The sequence below is a fragment of the Hylobates moloch genome, unplaced genomic scaffold (genome assembly GCF_009828535.3).
Source record: "Hylobates moloch isolate HMO894 unplaced genomic scaffold, HMol_V3 SCAFFOLD_19, whole genome shotgun sequence".
Classification (NCBI taxonomy): Eukaryota; Metazoa; Chordata; class Mammalia; order Primates; family Hylobatidae; genus Hylobates; species Hylobates moloch.
In genome coordinates, this window is record NW_026652294.1 from 3110775 (window position 1) to 3122996 (window position 12222).

A 12222-nucleotide genomic window follows, 5' to 3' on the forward strand; every position below is an offset into this window, starting at 1 on the left:
TTAGTACCATTTTAAATATTCTAGTGCATGGAGAAGAAATGTGCAAATTTTTATTTTGAAATGAACATAATATATCAAAATCTTACAAGGATAAAACATAATAAATTCAAGATCATTCTCATTTCTGAATGTCAATGCAAAATCCTAAGTAAAACAGTAACAAACAGAACCTTACTGCTTGTTTTTTTTTTTTTTTTTTTTTTTTTTGAGTCAGAGTCTGGCTCTGTCCCCCAGGCTGGAGTGCAGTGGCACCATCTCGGCTCACTGCAAGCTCCACCTCCCGGGTTCACGCCATTCTCCTGCCTCAGCCTCCCGAGTAGCTGGGACTACAGGCGCCCGCCACCACGCCTGGCTAATTTTTTTGTATTTTTAGTAGAGACAGGGTTTCACTATGTTGGCCAGGATGGTCTCGAACTCCTGACCTCGTGATCCACCCACCTCGGCCTCCCAAAGTGCTAGGATTACAGGCTTGAGCCACCGCGCCCGGCCACTGCTTGTTAAAAGGCTAATATACCATGACCAAGTGAGGTTTGTTTTGGGAAAGTAAGGAGGTTCAAATTTTAGGTAACTATTTAATTCTACGTATCAGTAGATCAAAAGAAAAAAAAATTGTATGATCTCTTTCATCGATGCTTAAGAGGCATTTTGGTAAAATTCAATGTTGTTTTAAAACTCAGTTAAATGGGAGTAGGTGGATGCTTCCTTAACTTGATAAATTATCTTATTTCAGATTAAGTTCAAAAACTAAACAAATGCCTCCTCTTGCAACTATAATTTAATATTGTTCTATAGGTCCTAGCCCATGTAGTTAGTCAAAGGAAAGAACAAATTGGAAAGGATAATTATGTAAGGATGATATGGTTTATAAGAGAATCAACTGGAAAAGCTGCCATAGGCAATGAAAGAAGACAGTCAGGTGGCTGGATACAATCAACATGAAGTCAGGTAGCACCAACTACCCTGAGAGCACATAAAGAAATAAGTCATATTCACAAATAAAATAACTAGGATGCAACCAGAGATGCATATCTTAATGAAGAAAAAAATTAAAAACCCTACTGAGAGGCTTCAAAGAAAACTCAAAGAAATAACTAGAAATTCATACCATTGATTAGCTAGGATAGCATCATAAAGATGTCAGCTCTCCTGTGGCCTATAAATTTAACCAGTACAAATAACCGTAGGCATTTTTGGAATCAGACAAGGTAACTATAAAGTTATGTGGAAAAATCGGCTGGGCACAGTGGCTGACACCTGTAATCCCAGCACTTTGGGAGGCCGAGGCAGGCAGATCACCTGAGGTCAGGAGTTTGAGACCAGCCTGGCCAACATGGTGAAACCCCATCCCTACTAAAAATATAAAAATTAGCTGGGAGTGGTGGTGCACGCCTGTAGTCCTAGCTACTTGGAGGCTGAGGCAGGAGAATTGCTTAAACCTAGGAGGTTGCAGTGAGCCAAGATTGTGCCACTCTCCAGCCTGGGTGACAGAGTGAGACTTTGTATGAAATAAATAAATAAATAAAGTTATGTGGAAAAATAAATAGGAATGGCTGAAATATTTCTGAAAAAGAAGATTAATCAAGGAAGACTAGCCCCACCAGAAATTAAGACTTAAAAGCTGTCATACTCAAAACAGTGAGATACTGACACATGAGTAGATAGTGTAGTGGAACATGATAGAATAATGAGGAAACAGGCTTGAATATTTATGGGAATTTTAAAGGTAGCATTTCACATCAATGATAAAACATTGGGGCCGGGCGCGGGGGCTCACGCTTGTAATCCTAGCACTTTGGGAGGCCGAGGCAGGCGAATCACGAGGTCAGGAAATCGAGACCACGGTGAAACCACGTCTCTACTAAAAATTCAAAAAAAATTAGCCGGGCATAGTGGCGGGCGCCTGTAGTCCCAGCTACTCGGAGAGGCTGAGGCAGGAGAATGGCGTGAACTCGGGAGGCGGAGCTTACAGTGAGCCGAGATTGCGCTACTGCACTCCAGCCTGGGCGACAGAGCGAGACTCCGTCTCAAAAAAAACATTGGCTAATTCGGTAAATGGAAGACAGGACTACACGGCACCTCCTAGAAACGATGTTGGGTCCCAACCTCATAACTTACCATTGCATACATTCTAAACAGCTTAGAGTTCGTTTCTTTTTAAATTGTTGTTTAAAATTTTTTGTTTAAAATTTTAGAAGATTCCCTTGAAGAATATTTTTTATAATCTCAGAGGTCAAAAAAGTGTTTTCTGTAAATGACAATTTAGAGTACACAAAAATTTTAAAATTTTAGTGCATTTAAAAGATAGGCTGTCTGGGCGTGGTGGCTCACACCTGTAATCCCAGCATTTTCGGAGGCTGAGGCAGGTGGATACGAGGTCAAGAGATCAAGACCATCCTGGCCAACATGGTGAAACCCCATCTCTACTAAAAAATACAAAAATTAGCTGGGCGTGGTGGTGCACCCCTGTAGTCCCAGCTACTTGGGAGGCTGAGGCAGGAAAGTCACTTGAACTCAGGAGGCAGAGGTTGCAGTGAGCCGAGATTGCGCCACTACACTCCAGCCTGGCGACAGAGCGAGACTTTGTCTCAATAAAAAAGGCCATAAATAGTTGAAACACAACATCCCAGGTAAAATATTTCCTACCATATAAGGAATTTTTTTTAATATGTAAATGGTTTTTACAAATCAGTAATAAAGACCAATACAATAACAAAACAGCAGACAAAGCATATGAACAAGCAGTCACAAAAAAAAATCACGTATTTCTTTCCTTTTTTTTTTTTTTTTTAATTGAGGCGAAGTCTCACTCTGTTGCCCAGGCTGGAGTGCAGTGGTTTGATCTCAACTCACTGCAGCCTCTGCCTCCTGGGTTCAAGAGATTCTCCTGCCTCAGCCTCCCAAGTAGCTGGGATTACAGGTGCCCACCACCATGCCTGGCTAATTTTTATATTTTTAGTGGAGACGGGGTTTCACCATGTTGGCCAGGCTGGTCTCAAACTCTTGACCTCAAGTGATCCACCCGCCTCGGCCTGCCAAAGTGCTGGGATTACAGGCATGAGCCACTGCGCCTGGGCAGAAATCAACTATTTCTATTTTGAAAAACTGTCGGCTGGGCACAGTGGCTCACGCTTGTAATCCCAGCACTTTGGGAAGCCAAGGCGGGGGGGATCACGAGGTCAGGAGATCGAGACCATCCTGGCTAACACGGTGAAACCCTGTCTCTACTAAAAATACAAAAAATTAGCTGGGCATGGTGGCGGGATACTCGGGAGGCTGAGGCAGGAGAATGATGTGAACCCGGGAGGCGGCGCTTGCAGTGAGCTGAGATCGCGCCACTGCACTCCAGCCTGGGCGACGAGCAAGACTCTGTCTCAGAAAAAAAAAAAGAAAAGAAAAGAAAAAGAAAAAATGTCAACATCACTCATATCAAAATAAGATACCATTTTTTTTCTGTCAGATTGTTAAGTGTCAAGAAATTTGATAAAAGTGTTACTAAGCACCTATGTGGAGAAATAGGCGCTCTCATACATGGCTTGTAATTTAAACCTCTGAGGAGGGCACTTTAGAAATATTTATTCCAAATCATCAGTGAACATTTCATTTGCTGCTACAATTCCACTTCTAAGAATTTATCCCATGTATTATGTGAATCTTAGGTGTAATGACAATTATTAGAATTTCATAATTCTTTGAGCAGCTCATGTGTGTTCTAAGAGTGTCCTACGCCAACTACTTTAGTCCTGACAGCAACCCCATGGGGAGAGTCCTGGCACTTTGTATTTTGCAGACATGAATGGAGGCACAAGAGTAGTTGGAGCAAGTCACAAGCTTACAAATGGCAGAGGAGTCAGATCTGGCTGTCCCAGAATCCTCAGTTTTGACACTGCAATACCTTGCCTCCTGGTGCAGCAGCATCTATTATAGAAAAAGCTGGAGACAGTCTTGTGGTCCCTCAGTAGAGGCTGGGTTAGGTATATTATGGCGCACCCATCTAGTGGCATGCCCCATGGCCCTTCATGAAAGGGAGGCCCTTTCTGTATTGCTGTATTTCACTCCTCCTAAGACATGTGTTTGCACAGTTTAACACCTCTGAGATTTGGATGTGTTTTACAATCAATGGCATCTGACAATTAGTAGCATTGTTTTCTTTCTTAGTAGTACATACAGAACCTGTAAATCCTAGATTCGATTAAATATAGTATATTAAGTGGCTTTAATTTTCTTTTTACTTTTCTGTAACTTTGCAGATTTTCTATCATGAAAACATACTGCCTTTGGACCTAGAAAAAAGTTATTTGAATATATAAAGTACTGGATGTGGCACCTGACTTTCAAGGCTGACTTTTGTTCTTACTTGATGACAGGGACTTCTCTACGGCATTCTTTAACAGCATCCCCCTCTCGGGCTCCCTGGCGGGCACCATGCTCTCTTCTCATAGCAGTCCACAGCTACTGCCACTGGACTCCAGCACCCCTAACTCCTTCGGCGCCTCGAAGCCTTGCACAGAGCCTGTGGTGGCTGCCAGTGCCAGACCTGCAGGCGATTCTGTCAATAAAGACAGGTTAGTGGGTGCCAAGGCTTGTTCCTGTCCTTGGGGAAAGTTCAGGTGTGCACATAGTTTTGAGGACAGAGAATTTTATTCTGTTTGCACTTTGTGGCCCCTACAATGAAAAAAGAAAAAATTGCGTGATTTGAAATGGGGACTTCTCAGAGGGGAGGACTTGTTCAGTGAGTCTCTGATGCACAGGACTGTGAGGATTTCACAAAGAGTGTATCCAGGCTTACCAAGGGTCAGGCTGCTAAGGGTGGGAACTACCACTGAAATGCTACGTGCTGCAGGGTCAGCCCCACCTGGCAGCTCTACACTGGAGGTACTTCACATTTCTGGGGCCTCAGCCTCCACTTCACTCTGCTGAGCACATCGCACAGCATTCATCCTAGGCAGGGTGCTCCTGTGGGAGGGCACAGACTCCCCTCATACTCTCAGAATTATATTCACTCACAGAGCCTGTGTCCTCACCCATTGTTACTTGGAAACCACATTAGAAATCATGAAGAACCAGGCAAGCACAAAGGAAAGCCAGGAGTGAACATTTGCTCAGCACCTGCTCTGGGTTACACACCCGGCTAGGCCCCAGCCATCGCAGGGGCTTAATTGGTGGGTCCTCATCCTCAGGGAGTGTGTAGGCTGGTGGGGGAGAGGCAGCCACAGGGTTACAGTTGGCCCCTCAGGTCCCCTGGGTAGAAATGGCTAGCCATCCAAAGAGGGGCTGGTATCTCAGGGATCAGGGAGGTGCCTCAGAGGCTACCCTCCACAGGGCTCATACAGGCCTACCAGGGGATGAGGCCTGGGGATTAGGGGCAGCAGCCCCCCAATCCCCTGAGGAAGGCCAAGAAGGGGGAGAAGCCCAAGGTATCTGTGCTGGATCAGGTAGTCTGGGCTTTTCCCCAGAGTGGAGATGTAGAAGGCTTTGAGACCTCCATTTTAGGAAAGTGACTCTATTAGGTGGCGGTGCCCCAAATTGACCACTCCCTGGCACATACAGCTGATACTGTCAAAGCGATTCTCCATTGGTGGAATGGAGTCTTGTGTTACTGCAGCCCCCTGCTTTTGGGATACAGCTGATACCATTAGAGCAATTCTCCATTGGTGGAATGGAGTCTTATGTTACTTCAGCCTCCTACTTCTGGGTGCTAGCACCATGGCTGTGGAGGCATGCCCAAACATTAGGTCACTGCCCTGGGGGGACCCCGAGAGGATAGGAAGAGAAGACTGAGCAGCAAGACCAGTGAGGAAGCAAAGGATGCCAGGAAGAAGGGAGCCTGAGAAGGACAGACCATGCCAGATCTGAGAACTCTTTGGGGATGGCCCATTCTAGTGGCCACAGATCATGGAGGAGAAGGATGGGGCTGTCCAGGGTGACTACCAGGCATGTGGTGTGGTGTCTTGGCAGATAGGAGTGGAAGGTGTTATCCTGGGTGTGCTCAGGAGGAGGCCCAGTGGCCATGATCCCAAAGCGTGTGGTGTGGGCTTGGACATGAAGGATGGACCAGGCAGGCTTCTGCCTGGCCTCTCCTTTCTCTATGGAATAGAAGATGAAAGTTGTGTGATGAGCACTTGGAACATAATGCTAAGAATGTGACACTGTCACAGGGAGATATGGGAGGGGCCGCTCAGGATGGAGGATGCCTGACTAAGGGTAAAGGCCAGGAGCAGACCATGGCTTCAGGGCCCCAGGTGCAGGCTTATCTCATGAGACTCATTGTCAAAGTGGGAAAGGTGAGCGGTTGGACTGGTTTGGGGTAGAGGTGCTGTATTTAAGTTGTGGAGATAGGGCAGTATGACTAGAGAAAAGGGTTGTAAGAACCATGTTCTAGGCCTCATTCTACCCCCAAAAGCTCTCAGAACAGTGCAAAGGGGGAAATGTGAATGCATTTGCTCACAACCTTCTAGGTGTCCATAATTTTAACACATGAAAATTTTAAAGAAATGGGAGCGGTAGATTGTATATTGAAATTTTTTGTGTTTATGGAAGTTTGATATTTGTGCCTTCTTTAGTAGGCTCCAAATAATGCAAATACTAGACCTCCAGATCCTTTCAGGATTGCACTTGACATGCCTCCCCTCTTCTTCACCCCAGTATGAATGCTACCTCTACTCCTGCTGCATTGTCACCTTCTGTGTTAACGACCCCGTCCAAGATCGAACCCATGAAAGCGTTTGACTCCCGGTTCACAGAGCGGTCCAAAGCCACACCAGGTGCTCCTGCCCTGACCAGCGTGACTCCGACAGCTGTGGAAAGGTAGGTGGTAGCTGCAGGACCCTGAAGGACCAGGGAGGGTGCAGGCATGGGTCAACAGCACAGCGGCAGTGTTCCCACCAAGCAACCTGCCTTCCTGTTGGGGAAAAGACTCTAGCCACTCAATACATGGGAGCAAGACTGCAGAGCCCTTAGTGAGCCACCAGGAGAAAGAGTTGGCTCCTTCAAGTGGGAAGGTGGCTGGAAGGAGCTGTGGGGGAGGACAAGGCAAAAGAACCATAAGGGCAAAGGCACAAGGATTGATCAATGCAGAGGCTGGACTGAGAATAATGGTGTTTGGATGGAGCCCAGAGTTTGCACGGAAGAGAGCATGAGATTAGTTGGAGAGGTGGAAGCCTCTGATATTGATACATCATGGAAATGACGGCCTTCCACTCAGAAACTGACCAGAGGTAGAGAGCTGCAATAAAAATGATGTAGGTGAGGTCTTTGTCAAGTCAGATTGGCTTCTGAGCTCTTGTGGATGCTATGCTACTTGTCCATTCTCTAGGTCTCCCCTCAAACACAGCTGTGACATCATGCAGGCTGTAGTTCTTTATTTCTTGGAGTTTTGCAGTAGTGCATCCTCCTGAGGTGGCCAGAGCAAATGTCTGCAGCCTCTGCCATTGGCACTGAAGTCCTCTGCCTCTGAGAGGGCCCCTCCCTCCAAGCCTGGCTTGACAAGGAGCTAAGTTCACATCCCAGTGAGTCAGAGCCTAGGAGAGGAGAGGCAGATGTGGGGTGGACTTTGGGGGCTTAAGAGCTGTCCCTTAAGAGTTGCACCCCACTGCAAGGTTTATAGGGCTCAGCAGCCCTGAGCAGACACACCCTAGCCTGTGCCACCATCAGCCAAGTACAAGGACACTGGTCAGAAACTTGCAGTAGCCACACAGCCAGCAGGTGCCCAACAAAAGGAGCATTTGTATGTGACCTGTCCTTGCAGTAGATGGTGATTTGGAGCTAAAGCAACAGCATGCTACCTCTGGGGCTTTGCTTATGAAAAGCCCTGTCCAGAACTGCATGTCTGGGCAGGATTTATTCTCCTTGGAAAACAGTCCTGGAAGCTAGCATGGGAGTACCCTTTCTGCAAGTTTGTTGCTGTATCTATAAACTTGGTGTGGAATCCTGTAGTCTACTCTGTAATCTAATCATGCTTGTTTCATAATTAACTCAATGCAGGCCATGTTCGATAGCTCATGCCTGTAATCCCAAATGCTTTGGGAGGCCAAGACAGGAGGATCGCTTAAGGCCAGGAGTTTGAGACCAGCCTGGGCAACATATTGAGACCCCTATCTCCACCAGAAAAATTATCCAGGTGTTGTGGCATGTGTCTATTGTCCTAGCTACTCTGCTCACTGCAACCTCCGCCTCCCAGGTTTGATTGATTCCCCTGCCTCAGCCTCCCAAGTAGCTGAGATTACAGGCACCTGCCACCACACCTGGCTAATTTTTGGTATTTTTAGTAGAGATGGGGGTTCACCATGTTGGCCATGCTGGTCTGGAACTCCTGACCTCAGGTGATCCACCCGTCTCAGCCTCCCAGAGTGCCGGGATTACAGGCGTGAGCCACCGCGCCCGGCCTCCATGCTTCTAAATACTTTGAAATGCTGGATTAAATGCAACCCTCATCCCTAAAATGAATGACTAGTTCACAGGAAAGGGCAGTACCCAGAGTCTAAAATCTAAGAGTGAACAAAAATGCCAGAGCAGCGAGGGTGGAGCCAAGATGGCCGAATAGGAACAGCTCCAGTCTCCAGCTCCCAGCCCCAGCGACACAGAAGACGGGTGATTTCTGCATTTCTGCTTGAGGTACCGGTTTCATCTCACTAGGGAGTGCCTAACAGTGGGTGCAGGACAGTCGGTGAAGCGCACTGTGCGCGAGCCGAAGCAGGGCGAGGCATTGCCTCACTCGGGAAGCGCAAGGGGTCAGGGAGTTCCCTTTTCTAGTCAAAGAAAGGGGAAACAGACGGCACCTGGAATATCGGGTCAGTCCCATCCTAATACTGCGCTTTTCCAACGGGCCTGGAAAACGGCACACTAGGAGATTGTGTCCCGCACCTGGCTCGGAGGGTCCTATGCCCACGGAGTCTCGCTGATTGCTAGCACAGCAGTCTGAGATCAAGCTGCAAGGCGGCAGAGAGGCTGGGAGAGGGGCGCCTGCCATTGCCCAGGCTTGCTTAGGTAAACAAAGCAGCCAGGAAGCTCAAACTGGGTGGAGCCCACCACAGCTCAAGGAGGCCTGCCTGCCTCTGTAGGCTCCACCTCTGGGGGCAGGGCACAGACAAACAAAAACTTAGCAAGAACCTCCACAGACTTAAATGTCCCTGTCTGACTGACAGCTTTGAAGAGAGTAGTGGTTCTCCCAGCACGCAGCTGGAGATCTGAGAACGGACAGACTGCCTCCTAAAGTGGGTCCCTCAGCCCTGAGCAGCCTAACTGGGAGGCACCCCCCCCAGTAGGGACAGACTGACACCTCATTCAACTGGGTACTCCTGAGACAAAACTTTCAGAGGAACTATCAGACAGCTGAATTTGTGGTCTCACGAAAATCCGCTGTTCTGCAGCCACCGCTGCTGACACCCAGCCAAACAGGGTGTGGAGTGCACCTCTAGTAAACTCCAACAGACCTGCAGCTGAGGGTCCTGTCTGGTAGAAGGAAAACTAACAAACAGAAAGGACATCCACACCAAAAACCCATCTGTACATCACCATCATCAAAGACAAAAAGTAGATAAAACCACAAAGATGGGGAAAAAACAGAGCAAAAAAACTGGAAACTCTAAAAAACAGAACACCTCTCCTCCTCCAAAGGAACGCAGTTCCTCACCAGCAACGGAACAAAGCTGGATGGAGGATGACTTTGATGAGTTGAGAGAAGGCTTCAGATGATCAAACTACTCTGAGCTACGAGAGGAAATTCAAAACAATAGCAAAGAAGTTAAAAACTTTGAAAAAAAATTAGAAGAATGGATAACTAGAATAACCAATGGAGAGAAGGGCTTAAAGGAGCTGATGGAGCTGAAAGCCAAGTTTCGAGAACTACGCGAAGATTGCAGAAGCCTCAGTAGCAGATGCGATCAACTGGAAGAAAGGGTATCGCTGATGGAAGATGAAATGAATGAAATGAAGAGAGAAGGGAAGTTTAGAGAAAAAAGAATAAAAAGAAATGAACAAAGCCTCCAAGAAATTTGGGACTATGTGAAAAGACCAAACCTACGTCTGATTGGTGTACCTGAAAATGATGGGGAGAATGGAACCAAGTTGGAAAACACTCTGCAAGATATTATCCAGGAGAACTTCCCCAATCTAGCAAGGCAGGCCAGCATTCAGATTCAGGAAATACAGAGAACGCCACAAAGATACTCCTCGAGAAGGGCAACTCCAAGACACATAATTGTCAGATTCACCAAAGTTGAAATGAAGGAAAAAATGTTAAGGGCAGCCAGAGAGAAGGGTCGGGTTACCCACAAAGGAAAGCCCATCAGACTAACAGCTGATCTCTCAGCAGAAACTCTACAAGCCAGAAGAGAGTGGGGGCCGATATTCAACATTCTTAAAGAAAAGAATTTTCAACCCAGAATTTCCTATCCCGCCAAACTAAGCTTCATAAGTGAAGGAGAAATAAAATACTTTACAGACAAGCAAACGCTGAGTGATTTTGTCACCACCAGGCCTGCCCTAAAAGAGCTCCTGAAGGAAGCACTAAACATGGAACGGAACAACCGGTACCAGCCACTGCAAAAACATGCCAAATTGTAAAGACCATTGAGGCTAGGAAGAAACTATAGCAACTAACGAGCAAAATAACCAACTAACATCATAATGACAGGATCAGATTCACACATAACAATATTAACGTTAAATGTAAATGGGCTAAATGCTCCAATCAAAAGACACAGACTGGCAAACTGGATAAGGAGTCAGGACCCATCAGTGTGCTGTATTCAGGAAACCCATCTCATGTGCAGAGACACACATAGACTCAAAATAAAGGGGTGGAGGAAGATCTATCAAGCAACTGGAAAACAAAAAAAGGCAGGGGTTGCAATCCTAGTCTCTGATAAAATAGACTTTAAACCAACAAAGATCAAAAGAGACAATGAAGGCCATTACATAATGGTAAAGGGATCAATTCAACAAGAAGAGCTAACTATCCTAAATATATATGCACCCAACACAGGAGCACCCAGATTCATAAAGCAAGTCCTCAGTGACCTACAAAGGGACTTAAACTCCCACACAATAATAATGGGAGATTTTAACACCCCACTGTCAGCATTAGACAGATCAACGAGACAGAAAGTTAACAAGGATATCCAGGAATTGAACTCAGCTCTACATAAAGTGGACCTAATAGACATCTACAGAACTCTCCACCCCAAGTCAACAGAATATACATTTTTTTCAGCACCACACCACACCTATTCCAAAATTGACCACATAGTTGGAAGTAAAGCTCTCCTCAGCAAATGTAAAAGAACAGAAATTATAACAAACTGTCTCTCAGATCACAGTGCAATCAAACTAGAACTCAGGATTAAGAAACTCACTCAAAACCGCTCAACTACATGGAAACTGAACAACCTGCTCCTGAATGACTATTGGGTACATAATGAAATGAAGGCAGAAATAAAGATGTTCTTTGAAACCAACGAGAACAAAGACACAACATACCAGAATCTCTGGGACACATTCAAAGCAGTGTGTAGAGGGAAATTTATAGCACTAAATGCCCACAAGAGAAAGCAGGAAAGATCCAAAATTGACACCCTAACATCACAATTAAAAGAACTAGAAAAGCAAGAGCAAACACATTCAAAAGCTAGCAGAAGGCTAGAAATAACTAAAATCAGAGCAGAACTGAAGGAAATAGAGACACAAAAAACCCTTCAAAAAATTAATGAATCCAGGAGCTGGTTTTTTGAAAAGATCAACAAAATTGATGGACCGCTAGCAAGACTAATAAAGAAGAAAAGAGAGAAGAATCAAATAGATGCAATAAAAAACGAAAAAGGGGATATCACCACCGATCCCACAGAAATACAATCTACCATCAGCGAGTACTACAAACACCTCTATGCAAATAAACTAGAAAATCTAGAAGAAATGGATAAATTCCTCGACATATACACCCTCCCAAGACTAAACCAGGAAGAAGTTGAATCTCTGAATAGACCAATAACAGGTTCTGAAATTGTGGCAATAATCAATAGCTTACCAACCAAAAAGAGTCCAGGACCTGATGGATTCACAGCTGAATTCTACCAGAGGTACAAGGAGGAACTGGTACCATTCCTTCTGAAACTATTCCAATGGATAGAAAAAGAGGGAATCCTAACACATTTTATGAAGCCAGCATCATCCTGATACCAAAACCTGGCAGAGACATAACCAAAAAAGAGAATTTCAGACCAATATCCT

At 45.7% G+C, this 12222-nt stretch overlaps 1 protein-coding gene across 6 annotated transcripts in view; it reads left to right on the forward strand.

Moving 5' to 3' along the window:
• Positions 1–12222, forward strand: part of LOC116459469 (protein HIRA) — a 113584-nt gene that overhangs the window by 61744 nt on the left and 39618 nt on the right. For all 6 annotated transcript variants that reach the window (XM_032140104.2, XM_032140103.2, XM_032140107.2 and 3 more), the window contains 2 exons: positions 4365–4562; positions 6643–6804. In XM_032140104.2, the coding sequence (XP_031995995.1) occupies positions 4365–4562; positions 6643–6804 (360 nt within the window). The remainder of the gene's footprint in view (positions 1–4364; positions 4563–6642; positions 6805–12222) is intronic.